At 37.1% G+C, this 14,855-nt stretch overlaps 1 protein-coding gene across 1 annotated transcript in view; it reads right to left on the bottom strand.

Annotated features, from left to right (window-relative positions):
- Nucleotides 1–14,855, bottom strand: part of ZC3H6 (zinc finger CCCH-type containing 6) — a 62,770-nt gene that overhangs the window by 34,109 nt on the left and 13,806 nt on the right. Inside the window, exon 2 of the mRNA XM_032410476.1 lies at nt 3,954–4,134. Within this exon, the coding sequence (XP_032266367.1) occupies nt 3,954–4,134 (181 nt within the window). The remainder of the gene's footprint in view (nt 1–3,953; nt 4,135–14,855) is intronic.

The raw sequence follows: 14,855 nt of genomic DNA, 5'->3' as shown, positions 1-14,855 counted from the left end.
TTAAGAGAGGCATATTGGTATATCTCCTGTTATTAGTGTATTCCTATTTCTTCTTGCAGTTCCTATAGTTCTTGCTTTATAAAAGTTGCTGTTTTGGGGGATATAAAATATTAATAATTTATACTTCATTGTGAATTATAGCCTTTAACATCACAAAATATCCTTGTTTCTTTCAATGCCATTTTGACCTAATTTTGACTTTTTCAGATATCAACATTATGACTTCTTTTTTTTTTTTTAAAGATTTTATTTATTTGTTTGAGAGAGAGAGACAGAAAGAGAGCATGAGCAGGGGGTAAGGGCAAAGGGAGAGGGATAAGTAGACTCCCCGCTGAGCAGGGAGCCCGACGGAGGGCTCGATCCCAGGACCCCAAGATCATGACCTGAGCCGAAGGCAGATGCATAACCATCTGAGCCACCCAGGTGCCCCACAACATTATGACTTCTGCCTTTTCTTTCTTTACATTTGCCTGCATAGCTTTACCCATTTTTTAAATCTTTCTATTATACACAGCTTAGAGTTGGATTTTGCATTGTTGGGGAGTATACCTTTTGGTATTGAGAAAGGTTTGCATTTATGTATGTATGTATGTATGTATGTATCTTTCTATCTATCTATTTATACGTAGGCTCCATTCCCAGAGTGGAACCCAACACGGGGCTTGAACTCACGACCCTGAGATCAAGACCTGAGCTGAGATCAAGAGTTGGACACTTGGGATGCCTGTGTGGCTCAGTCAATTAAACATCTGCCTTCAGCTTAGGTTATGATGCCAGGGTCCTGGGATCGAGTCCCACACTGGGGGCCTTGCTCAGCAGGAAGCCTGCTTCTTCCTCTGCCTTCCCCTCCCCCTGCTTGCTCAGTCTCTCTCTCTTTCTCTGACAAATAAATAAAATCTTTAAAAAAAAGAAAAAAGAGTCAGACGCTCAACCAACTGAGCCACCCAGGTGTCCCTCCATTATTTCTTTCGTACAACCTTTTTCCAATAACCTTGGTCCCTGTCCCTTCTTTGCATACTATTTCTTTACTAACAGGACCAATACTGAAGTTCAGCAGTAACCTCTTCTCCTTTCTTTTTCATTCTCAGGATAACAATGTGAAGCAACATCCTTTTACTCTGAGTTAATAACTATAAGGCAATCAGTAAGCTTATCCTGCTTGCCATATACTCTTCTGCTTTTCCTGGTATTTTTTAGAGTTGTAATGTTCAGATACATAATACACTGCTCCTCTTATGTCCATCATTTAGTCTTAGTTTTACAAGGAAATATGTATGTGTATATAGATGCCTCTCTCTCAACTAGTCATTCTGGTTATCTAAACTTGTTCTCTAGTAGAGTCTACAGGAAGGCTCATGATAACAATATTTACTGAGTTCTATCATATATATATTTTTGACAACTTTATATCAGAAGGTCAGTATTTAGCTGGATATAAAATTCTTGGCCCACATCTTATTTAAATATGTCATTCCAGGGGCGCCTGGCTGGCTCAGTCGGTTAAGCATCTGCCTTTGGCTCAGGCCATGATCCCAGGGTCCTGGGATCAAGCCCCATGTAGAGCTCCCTGCTCAGTGGGAGAGTCTGCTTCTCCCTCTCCCTCTGCTCCTCCCCCCACTTGTGCTCTCTCTCTTGCTCTACTCTCTCTCAAATCAAATCTTTAAAAAAATATATCATTCCATTATCTTCCGGCATAAAATATTTATATCAAAAATTTTTATATAAACCTGATTCTCTTTTCCTAATAAGGGACTTGGTCTTTTTGCCTAGATGACCAAAGGATATTTCCTACAAAACTGTATTTATGCTGTTTGATCATAGCTTATATTACTTTCTTAAATTTTTTTATCATTTTGAAATATTAGGTTAGATATTTTATATGTTTTATGGGAATTATTTCTCTTCTGGAATAATATTATTCTCTCCATTATTCTCTTTTTAAAAAATTTTTTTTGAAGATTTTTTTTTATTTCTTTGAGATACAGCAAGAGAGAGAGCACAAGCAGGCTGAAGGGGCAGAGGGAGCCCGGGAGCCTGCTCAGGGCTCGATCCCAAGACCTGGAGCTCATGACCCAAGCCGAAGGGAGATGCTTAACTGACTGAGCCACCCAGATGCCCCTCTTTTTTTTTTTTTTTAATAATAACTTACATGGAATGTGATCGTGGTCCTATCTTGTTTTCTAGGGTTATTTCTTCCATTGTTTGCATGAAGTATTAATAAATATGGTTATGTATCTTCTCAAATATGCTTTGCTTGCTCCCTTCCCTCATTTTTAAATCTATTTCTTTCCTTGCCCAGCCCTAGTATGCTTGTCCTCTCAGTTTAGATTCTTTTTTTTTTTTTTTAAGATTTTATTTATTTATTTGACAGAGATAGCAAGAACAAGAACACAGCAGCGGGAGTGGGAGAGGGAGAGCAGGCTTCCTGCCGAGGAGGGAGCCTGATGTGGGACTCTATCTCAGGACCCTGGGATCATGATCTGAGCCGAAGGCAGACGCTTAATGACTGAGCCACCCAGGCGCCCCTCAGTTTAGATTCTAATGATAGCAGTTATATTCTCAGTGTTGGGACTCTGTCTGAAAAGAGGGATTTGGTTGATTAGTATCAGGAGTTCATCAGGCCCAGACCATTCAAGCACCATCCAAATTCATGTGGTCACTTTACATTCATATGTGAATTGAAACTAGTAAAGTTCCCTCTCATTTTCTGCTGCTATTCTCAGATTGGTCCATGGACTTTGCCCATGGAGTCAGGACTCCTCCATCTGAGAGGAGTACTGTTGGCAATTTGTTTTCTGGAAGTCCCATTACCTTCCCTCTGCCTCAGTATGCACAGTTGCTGATCCTATACAGGTCTTGGTGCTGTCCGTGGTTTGGCCTTATCCATTTGTGTTTTTAAGGTTTGTGGGAATAACTTGTTACTTCATTTTTTGGCAGATGTTGCCAATGAGTTTTTGATTTTGCTATCCTTATTGCTCTATTTTTACAGGGGAGTTTCAAAAACTACCCCACCACAGATGCCAACTTTTCCCTGAGTTCTCTGTCACAGAGACGTCCCTTCTTCCCTATCCCAAACTACATTATTCTCTATGCAGCACCCTACTTTTTTTTCTTGATGACATTTGTTTTTCATTTGTTTATTGCCTTCTCTTTCCCATTTCAATGTAATCTCTGTTAGAGACTGTTTCACTCATTACTATAACCCTAGCATAGGGCACAGAGATTTCCATAACAAGCACATGAAAATACATATGAATGAATAAATAAATAGACAATGCCAATGCTACTAATCTATATCGGTAGAGAATAAAACTTTCCTTAACCTTTTATCATTCTTGCATACAATTCCATTAGTTAAAAAGATTTATTTTAGGGATGCCTGGGTGGCTCAGTCAGTTAAACGTCTGCCTTCAGCTCAGGTCATGATCCCAGGGTCCTGGAATCGAGTCCTGCATCAGGGTCCTTGCTCAGCGAGGAGCCTGCTTCTCCTTCTGCCTGCAGCTCCCACTGCTTGCGCTCTCTCTCTGACAAATAAATAAATAAAATCTTTAAAAATAAAAGATTTATTTTAACTTGCATTAAAAGTTACCTTGATTAATTTTTAAATCTTTGAGATAATTCATATAATTTTTATGTTCAGAAAATTTATTAATCACATAAATAAAAATATCTAATCAACAAGTTGTTTTTTGGGGGGTGGAAGGGCAGAGGGAGAGAGAGAATCTTAAGCAGGCTCCATGCCCAGTGAGAAGCCTGACACAAGGCTCAATCTCACGCCCCAAAATCATGACCTGAGCTGAAATCCAGTCACACACTTAACTGACTGAGACACCCAGGCACCCCTCTAAACAATGTTTTATAATAAAATAAGCAATAATTTATACTTTCTAATTTTCAGTATTTTATATTTCATACAAATTTACTAAAAGAATTCAAAGTAGATTCTAACTAACCTTATGTTTTTCACGTTTTCTCCTTTTGGATTTTTTCTTCTCTCTTTCTTTCTTGTGTTTTTTCCTTGATTTTCTATAGGCTTTTTCATTTTTCTGTTTTTCATCCTCTTTTGCTTCCTGTTCTTGTGTTTCTTCGAGTCCTGCATCATCTATTTCACCATCTTCTAATTCGCCATCTTCTCTGTAGAAAACAATGACATTTTTATTTTCAAATGTTATTCAAAAATGAGTCTTATAAAAACATTTCCAAAAGAAAAAAAAGCACATGCCAAGAATTTAGGTTATATTCATTTAGATCAGGGATGGCAAACTTCTCCTGTAAAGGGCCAGGTAGTATATTTACAGGCCACATACGGTTTCTGTTGCAAATTCTTCTCCCTTTTTGGGGAACAATCCTTCAAAAATGTAAGAACCAGTCTTAGCAGCAAAAATTTGCCAACCTCTGATTTGGATTAAGATCACTGACGCTCACCAAATGAATGAATGTATGCATGAATGCAGTGTTATTCCATGGTATTACAGCAGTTACCTTCTACTAAATCACCTTTTAAAAAAAAGTTAAAACTAAAACATTTTAGTAAGTAAACATTCTTACTACAGGACGGAATTTTTAACTTAGTGTCACGTAAACAATGATAATTGGCTTTAAAATAAAAGTAATCTGTATTAATTCTCACCATCAAAGTAAACTTCAATAAGAAAACAGATTTCAATAGGCAGATAAAGAGCAAAACCTGAGCTACAGAAGAATCATAAATTAAACTTGAATCTGCAAAAAATATTCATAGTAAAATCATAAATTGAATTCCACTTTCCAAATACTAATATGTTTGCTATAATGGAGACCAAACTAGAAACAAACTTTTATATTGTTTATGACCTTTTTATACTTATAGAAGCCAAAATATTCATTAATAGTATTTTAAAGGCAAATTAAACAATGATCTATCTACATAAGAAGATAAGTATATAAAATAAGTTTGGCATTTAACCATGTTTCCATACAGTTTGAAAAAATGCAAGCTGCTATAAATAGTACGGAAAGACAAATGTCTGTATGACTGGAAGCAAATGAGAAGCAACCAAACTATGGTGTGTGCATTATAAAGATACTTTAAAGTTACTAGGGATATGTGATTTCTAAAATGCAAAACTGATCATGTCACTCTCCTGCTCAAAATCTTCAATGATGATGTGATGTCTCAAATTTGCTTCAGAACTATCCACTGGGGGAGGAAGGAAGTGGTATCAACAAGACTGGTCATGAGGTGGTAATTGCTCAAACTATGGGATGTGCAGGTGTTTGAAGTCTTCCATAATAAAAGGACAGTACCAGTGATTCTTTTCTGACCTGAGGATGACATCAGAACTCTGTGATATTACCAAAAGGCCCTTTAAAATTGAGTCCCTGCTTCCCAGCTACTTTCAATTTCTCACGTCTCCAGGCTTTAAACATCGCCTTAAAAACTCTCATTGTCGGGGTGCCTGGGTGGCTCAGACAGTTAAGCGTCTGCCTTCGGCTCGGGTCATGGTGGTCCTGGGATCGAGCCCTGCACCTGCTTCTCCTTCTCCCTCTGCCTGCTGCTTCCCCTGCTTGTGCACTCTCTGTCAAAAATAAACAAAATCTTTAAAAAAAAAAACAACTCTCATTGTCCGCTCCTCTCAACACACACCCTCCACTTCCTTCACCTGGCTAATTCCATTTTGTTCTATTGGACCCAGGTCAGATGTCATTTCCTCTGAGATGCTTCCACTGACTACCCAGGTTTAGGTGAGATGCTTCACCCTAAGTACTCTCCTAATAATTCTCCTTTCTTTATCACTACACTCCATGCATTATGTTCAAATAACTTGAACATATTGGTTGGGGAAAGTAGGATGTGATTGCGTCTTTCATAGCTGTATCTCTAACCCCTAGGATGGTTCCCTACTGTTCACTGAATGAATGAATGTATAATATCTGTAACTCTTGCATTACAGAACAGGCACAATACCACCCAAAATTGGCAGTGAAGTCAATGTTATTTTCCCCCAATTTCTATTATAAAATCAAAGAGGTATATATCCATTTAGGCAGACTTAAAAATTTCTTGTGAGGCAGGGTTGGCATTCTGGCTGTTTTAACAGAAACGTTCTGAACTTTTATAACACTACAAAACCTGAAGTTCCAAGAAAAATGAGTGCATATATTCACCAAAAGATAAGCACAAGAATGTTCTTTGCAACTTTAGTCACAATAGTAAAAAACTGTTAACCCAAATCACCATCAACAGGTGAATAGATAAATTGTGCTTTATTTATATAATGAAATACTATAAAGCAAAAAAAATTAGCCACTGCTACACACAATATGGATGAATCTTATAGACACAATTATGAGTAAAAGAAGCTAGACACAAGAGAGTATCATTTGATTCCATTTATATGTATTTCAAGAAGAGGCAAAACTAACCTATTGTGACAGAAGTCAAAATAGTGATTACCTCTTAGAAGGTTGTAACTGACAAAAAAAGGAGTACTAAGGAATCTTCTGGGGTGTTGAAATATTTTGTATATTGATCTGTGTGGTGATCATTATATATACATACTTATGTGTAAAAAATTCATCAAGTTGTACATTTACGAATTGTGTACTTTACTGCCTATACTTACACCATAACAAAATTTAAACAGCACCAAAAAAACCTACAGACATTCACCTTTTCTCTTACCACCCTTCTCTTCCAACTTGAGCTCCTTAAAGCATAAATCTTTTTATATCTTAAAATCACTAATTCATACTTAACATTTTGACTGGAGCTATTTAACCTAAGTATTCAAGCTAAAAATGCTGCCTATGAATTTATGTCCTACTTTACATAAATTCTTTAACTGTGAAATATGGGGTGTTTATATTTGTCATTAGACAAAAAGAAATGAAAGGTATTTTACTTTTCTTTCTTCTCCCTTAGACTATTTACCATTTTAGCATTCACACAACAAATTTAAACTTGTGAATTTAAATCTGTGTATGGTTACAAGAAATAGGATAGAAAAAGGAAATAAAGAACATTGATCCCCATTTCCATGAACTGTTTGCAAATGCTTTACAAAAATCAGCTTTGGGCACAAATGGAAAGCATGTATGGCATGATGGAAGAAGAGACTTCCAGGGAGGACAGCTGGCTTCTAATGCCAGTTCTGTCACCAAAACAAAATAAAGCTATCTTGATTGAGCACCTACTAATGTATCAGATACTAATCTAGCTCTGTGAAAAATAAAAAACAGAAAAAATAATATAATTAAGAGTGCTTAGCATTCTCTAGATTTTGAATTAGCTCAACACCATTATGAAAGCTGTTTTTTACTAAACCCAAAACACTTTTTTAAATTTAATAAATCAAAAAGAGAGGCTCTCAGTTCAATTCTATATGGATGACTTTTCATTAATGTAAAATAATAGAGTGATTATATCCTTTTGAGGAAGAGGCATATTCATGTTTATGGACATGTAAACAACTGTTCAGTTGTTATTTTTAAAAGAATTTATCTCTGAGGCAAATCCATAGAGACAGAAAGTAGATTAGGGATTGCCAGGTAGATCAGAGGGAGGAATGAGGATTGACTGTCAATGGTCATGGGGTTTTTCTTTTTGGAGTGATGAAAATGTTCTAAAAAAAAAAAAAGTTCTAAAATTAGAGAGTGGTAATGATTGCACAACTCTGAATATCCTAAAAACCAATGAGTTGTATACTTTAAAAAGGTGAATTTTATTTCAATAAAGCTGTTATTTTAAAAAATAATTAAGTTTTAAAAGATTTTATCTCTAGGTTTAAATATCTACATTGCAGACAACTGGAGAAAATCATAACACACAGTGGTATTAATTAAAAACTCTGAAATGGCTCAATGCCCTCACTGTTCATGATATGTTCTTATTCTGAGGTATATTTCACTAAATCCTTATAAATTGATCTGCTTCATAAAGGACTCTACTTCTCCCCATTCTGATATTGTTGCTATTAAAACAACTTAACCTGAACCATTCAGTCTTACCTCCACAGGTAGTTTCTGCTTTTTCTTTATGCTTGCCTAAAGGCTCCTGTTACAAGCTATAGATCAGAAACTGAGTCTTCTGGAAGAAACATAAAAGCCTCAATAAAAGACTATACAAGTACTCCTGATAGATGATATTACAAAGATATTACTCATAAATACAAACATCCTGGGAAAAGATGACATGATCACCAGAAAAAAGACATTTCTCAGAAGGTACCAAGTGACTGTCAGGATGTCAAGAATGCCTTCACATTCCAGAAGCAGACAACTTTATAGAAATAGGCTGCTTATCCTAAGATCAACAACACAAATTTCTATACTTGAAACTATTGCTTGTAACACTTTTCTTTTCATGCTTTTGTTCTAATTCACCCTGTCATTTCTCCTTTACCATGGATAACGTAGAAGAACTGCTCTGAACTGAGGCACTGGCAACCTTTGTCTCCACCGAGCTCACACAGGCAAGGCTCAACTGCAGGCTGACCTGAGCCCCGGAAGAATGGTCCTCCAGAATACAGAATATAGGCAGTCTTGGGAGGTGCTGCTAACAAAGCTATTTTTAACCCACCTCCATATATTCTCCTCGTATGGCCACTGTTCCTCAGCCACAGGGTACCCTACCACTCATGTTGCCTGTGATTGTCTGGCCTCTTTGGTTTCAGTGTTACCCAGTGAGACAATGGACACAAGGAGCTAACACCATGGTGATCCTACATTTGCTGTCTATGTAAGTAATAAACAATTTTACTGGCAGAATTTGTCAGCATCCTTAATGGAAAACTTGCTTGGGTCTAGGCTTGCCCATGCCTACTCTGGTATTTTCCCTCAACCTATATAGCTTACGTATGATCTTCTTGATAAAGACCTGACATAACTCCCCACCTTATACCTCCCAAACTAGTTATTTCTTCTCAAGGAAAACACTGTCTGGTCATATCAGGGCCATGGCAGAGCTACCTGACATGAGTTTTTATGATTTTATGTTTATCCCCAAACTGGACCTTGAACATTTACATGCTAGATGGCTCATCTTACTTGTTTCAGCGAAAGTTTCTCTTTACAAATTACCAGTGGTAAAATCTGACAGATATCTGTAACTTTCAAAGTGTTTTTAATCTTCATTCTTTATCCAATACATTCTTACACCCTCTGGAATGTATTTGGTTTGCAGAAATTCAGCTTATCCCTTTTTGACTACCTACAGCTACAGCAAGTTTCACTCCTCGAGCCAACCTTAGAATTTGCGAAAGCCTCAACTCAAATACAAATTCCTTCAAGAATGAGACTTGGTACAAATTTATGGGCAAAATTATAAATTCTAATTAGCCTAACATCCTCCACAGTCTTATGGCAACCTTTCCAAATTTTGCTTAACTCTATGCAAGTTATCTGTATCCCAGAGATAACTAAGAATCTCTTTCTCACTTTTTTTTACAAGTAATTCTACTTCTGTTTTTACATACGTGACCCTTCTAATCTTTATTTCCGGAATCCACAACATGCTTATTCATATTTGCCTCATCAAAACCTAACTTGTATATACAGATAACAACTATATATAAAAATATAATAATTAGACAATATTAGATATTTCCTTCCCATGTCCTTCAGGAGACTATGCTTCTGTGGGAGTGTCTGAAGGGACACTGATCTCCCTGGAGAAAAAAACAGATACTCTCTTTATGCTAGAATCATTAGGACTCTATTTTCAACTACAGAGGTCACATAACTTGAAAATGTTATCCAAAATTTGTTATTAACATTGACTGAAAAGATAATACCGCAAAGCCCCAGAGTTACAACAAACTTAAAGTCATTGATCTAAGTGATTGTGGATAACAGCATAAGCCCTAGATTTCTTGCTGGCAAGCCAAGAAAAAAATATGATTTACTGCTAATACTTCCTGCTGCCCATGAAGTAATATCACAGGGAAAGTTGACCGATCTATATTCAAACAAAAGACTTGGCTATCAAAAGGGGACTCAGGGGGTGCCTGGGTGGGTCAGTCAGTTAAGCCTCTGCCTTTGGCTCAGGTTGTTATCCCAGGGTCCTTGCTTGTCTCTCTCCCTCTGCCCCTCCCTCCCGCTCATGCTCTCTCTCGCTCGCTTTCTCTCTCAAATAAATAAATAAAATCTTAAAAAAAAGTGGACTCAGAAGTAAGATTCCCTTACTTTGGTCATCACTCTAAAATGCCTTCTAGTCTCTTAGAATTTAGTCATGGCTATTCTTACTTGTCTCACAGTCTCCCAATGCCTGGTCTCCAGAGTCATATATGCTTCTGCACAGTTGTTATTTCATCAGATGGTACAAAAATTCATTTTGTAACAGAAGGAAAACAAAAGTACTCTGATATTCAGTCAGGCCTTTGATCACGATTCCTACAAAGATCATAACCCATACAGCAGTGAATATGTAGCATGCTGTTCTATAAGGGTAGGACTAAGGCCGTACTGTTAAAATAAAACTCTACCAAGTTCCCAGCATGTGCATATAAAAGTGCTGATCTAAAAAGAAAAAAACAAAAGTGCTGATCTTATATCTCTGAACCTAACAGACACTTTCATATCCCACCTCAGACCTCTTTATAAAGCAATCTCTATGCTTTTGTGACAGCAGAACAAAATCAAAAAGAAGAATTTCTCATTCTCAAATGACCCAATCAGAACATAAAACCTAGAATTCCTAATATATAATAAACCTTTTCTTTTCCTCTCTATCTTTTTCACTTTCAGCACGGAGAGACAGAGTGAACTCATTTCTTACCCAGCAAGCAGATTAACTTAGCTTCAAGAAAAAATCTTGGGTGAATTTTATTATTCCTTGAATGCTATTTATAGAGCCTTTATTGATCAATATATAAAATATGTTAAAATTCTAAAGATTAAGGTGAAGCTAAGACTAAGATTAATTTACACAGGAGTATGCCAGAGATCCCTGACTAATTTTTATATGGGAGCTGCAAATTTGGCTTCAGGAAACAAGGATTAGGTATAAGACAACAGTACTTCCAAGACAAAAACAGACCGGTTGCTCAAGAGAGGCATAGTTTTTTCTAGTAGTGAGATCAGAAAGAAATTTCTCCCCCGAGTCCTCATAAAGACATTATCTGATACAGTGGTCAGTACTTGTCACAATGAACACTACCTTCAATAGTGTCCATACAACCAATGCAATAGTTTATCACCTAAAGCATGCCTCAATTTGAACCAAGGGCTTGCTGCCAAAATCCAATTGTGAAAAAGCAATTTTATAAGGAAACAAAGTAATATTGTCCAAGTACGCAATTGTCTGATGTTCTGATTTTTTTTAAGATTCTATTTTTTTAAGTAATCTCTTCACCCAGCATGGGGCTCGAATTTACAACCCCAAGACCAAGAGTCACACCCTCAACCAACTGAGACAGCCAGCCAGGCACTCCTCTGATATTCTGATTTAATCTGGGGATGAAATCTACAACACCTAGAGCAGGGATTCTCAAAAACTGTATGTATATTAGAATTTTCTGTCCTCCCCAAAAAGAAAGGGGAGGCATTCATTCATTTAACATGTATTTATTCACCACCTTCTCAGTGGGCATACAATGATAAACAAGAAAGACATGGTTTCTTCTCTCAAGAAGTTTTTAATCTAGTGATGGGGGAGATAGACATGAATGAAAGAATCATATAAATACATATAAAGTAACAACCATACAAGTAAATGTGGAAGGTAAATAGAGCTATGAGAGCACCCAACAGGAGAAAGTCATTTATCAGAAGGCTTTCCTTGAGGAAGTCATGAATGAACTGAGGTGAGGAGTTCCAGCCTAAGAGATAAAAGGTTGCAGAGGGACCAGTGGCAGGCAGAGATAATAGGATAGCAAAACTTCTGTGTAGAAGAACTGAGACAGAAACTGAGACAATGCCAACGTCACTGGATTATAAAGACAAAGGGAAAGCTGGTTTAAAATTATGCTGGAGTGATGGGTGGTTCTAGATCATGCAGAGCTTTGACCATGTTTGGGGTTTATTCTAATATAAATGAGAAAGCACTGAAGTGTTTCCAGGAAAGGAGGCGATGTAATTAGATCTCCATTCTGAAAGATAACTTTGAGAGTAAAAAGCAGACCTAAAGGGGAAATAAAACAGACACAGGAAAGCAGTTAGGATACCACTGCAATAACCAAGCAAAAATCCAAAAGAAGAATGGAACATATTTGGTGAACCTGATAACTTGACACTCTTCACTCAAAGACACACACTTTATCACGGATGGGAATGTTTTTTCTACAACAGTGTTGAGGCAAAAAAAAAAAAAAATTAGCTGAAAACTACTAATATCGAGAAATTAGTAGACTATTATCGTTCAGGCAATCCTCCATGAGTACTACAAACATTCCCATGATTTATACCTTTTAAATGTCACCTCCTTATTCCTGAGGTCATTCTTTTGAATAGGGTCAACATTTTTCTTAAAAGTAGTAAGGATATGAATGAATAATGTGTTAATCTTCAAAACACAGGAGCACATAATCCCCATCATTTCAGCCTCAAAACGTTCAAAGCAGGCATTATAATGATCTGATGGAGGTACTGAACATATCAGTAACATAATAATGAAACATCTAAATTCAAGCAATGTAACTTCCTGGTGAACCTCCCAGTATAAATTTGGTGCAGAGTACACCATGAAGTTATTAAAAGACCTAAACAAAGAAAAGGAGTCCTTAGAAGATCTATGCTTTTATTTAAACACATTTTTCTGGGGCGCCTGGGTGGCTCAGTCATTAGGCATCTGCCTTCGGCTCAGGTCGTGACCCCGGGATCCTGGGATCGAGCCCCGCATCGGGCTCCCTGCTCGGCGGGAGGCCTGCTTCTCCCTCTCCCACTCCCCGTTTGTGTTCCCTCTCTCGCTGTATCTTTCTCTGTCAAACAAATAAATAAAATCTTTAAAAAAAATAAAAAAATAAACACATTTTTCAGGAAATAAAAAGATTAGAAACAAATGAGCTATATGTTCAACTAAAGAACTCAGAAATGGGTAAACTGAGGAGAAGAATGAAAATAATATAAGTACAGAAATCAACAAAATACAGAAAACAAAAGAGAACGTAAATAAAACTAATGGCTATTCTTTTTTTTAAAGATTATTTATTTATTTGAGAGAGAGAGAGAGAGCACATGAGAGGGGGGAGGGTCAGAGGGAGAAGCAGACTCCCTGCTGAGCAGGGAGCTCCAGGAGGGACTCCATCCTGGGACTCCAGGATCATGACCAGAGCCGAAGGCAGTCACCCCTAATGGCTATTCTTTAAAGAAAGTACTAACATTCATCATTCACTAGAGTGCCAGTTTGTCTTAGTAGTCCTGCAATCAATCTCTCAAATCTAGATATTAACGCAAATAATTCAATTTTAGCTGTTCCTTTTCCAAAAAAGGGTAAGTTAACTTTGTTATTTTCCCCATGAAGGCCAAAATAGTGCCTGGAACAGAACCTATAAAAAGCTGGGGGCCCTCAGAGGATTATGGATATGTGACTTTGACAAATATTTTATAATTCTCAGGGGCACGTGGGTGGCTCAGTCGTTAAGTGTCTACCTTCGGCTCAGGTCATGATCCCAGGGTCCTGGGATCGAGTCCCACATCGGGCTCCCTTGCTCTGCAGGAAGCCTGCTTCTCCCTCTCCCACTCCCCCTGCTTGTGTTCCCTCTCTCGCTTTCTATCTGTCAAATAAATAAATAAAATCTTTAAAAAAAACAAAAATAAAAAAATAAAATAAAATAAAATTCTCAGCAATTTTTAGTCCACACTTTTTATTATCTAATTCTTTCACTATTTAAGGTTATCTTCAATTCCAGTAAATGTGTTTATGATCAAGTAACAGTATTTCTGAAGTAAAATAACATCTTAAATCAAATTTATGGTAAAAAAAAAACAATATGATAGTTAACAATTACTGAATAATTACTATGCTGCAGACATGTTCAATCAGTTCACTTCATTTTCATGTTAACTATGAAATATGTTATCCTCATTAAACAGGTAAAGCAAGGGGACAAAGAGCTTAACTGATTCTGCTAGTAGATGACAGAGCTAGAGCCCAAACTCGGTCTGATTTCCAGACCCATAATTCTTCACCATGTTGCTATAATAGCTACACACATTCGGTGTTAGGAGGAAACTACAAATAGCCAAACCACTTAATAGAAGCTAATGTAAAGAAGATTAAGAAGCTCACCAACTGGTGGGTAGGATATGAGGGTGTTTACTGTAAACTTCTTTCAACATCTTTGCATATTTGAAACTTTTCATAATAAAATGTTGAGAAAAAGAAACTTCATCAACACACCTTTAAGTGGTATTTTAAGAGATGATACAGAGAAACTGTTAAGGTCTAAAAGTTGCATTTCTCACATGCAAAGGTAAATATGAGTTACTTCAATTCCACAGAAGTTATTTTATTTTTTAAAAGATTTTATTTGACAGAGAAAGAGAGACAGAGAAGGAGAGCACAAGCAGGCAGAGTGGCAGGCAGGAGAGGGAGAAGCAGGTTCCCCACTGAGCAGAGAGCCCGACGTGGGGCTCCATCCCAGACTCCAGGATCGTGACCAGAGCCAAAGGCGGATGCTTAACCGACTGAGCCACCCAGGTGCCCCCCACAGAAGTTATTTTAATGTTTGTAAGGAAATGGCAGCCACCAGGCTAGATTAGTTGGACTGAAATATGGCACTTGGAGTTATAAGGTGCTATAAGGTTTTCTTTTTACTAAACAGTATTTTTTTAGGGGCTCAAAGGAAATTAGTCAAAAATTTTTATTGTATAGATTTTTTAAAAAGTAAAAAGAATCAAATCACATAGAGCTGGAAAATGGGTTTCCCCATTCATTT

This window comes from Phoca vitulina, unplaced genomic scaffold (genome assembly GCF_004348235.1).
Source record: "Phoca vitulina isolate PV1807 unplaced genomic scaffold, GSC_HSeal_1.0 scaffold12, whole genome shotgun sequence".
NCBI classification, from domain to species: domain Eukaryota; kingdom Metazoa; phylum Chordata; class Mammalia; order Carnivora; family Phocidae; genus Phoca; species Phoca vitulina.
The sequence above is the reverse complement of the archived record's forward strand: the minus strand, read 5'-3'. Positions and strand labels throughout refer to the sequence as shown.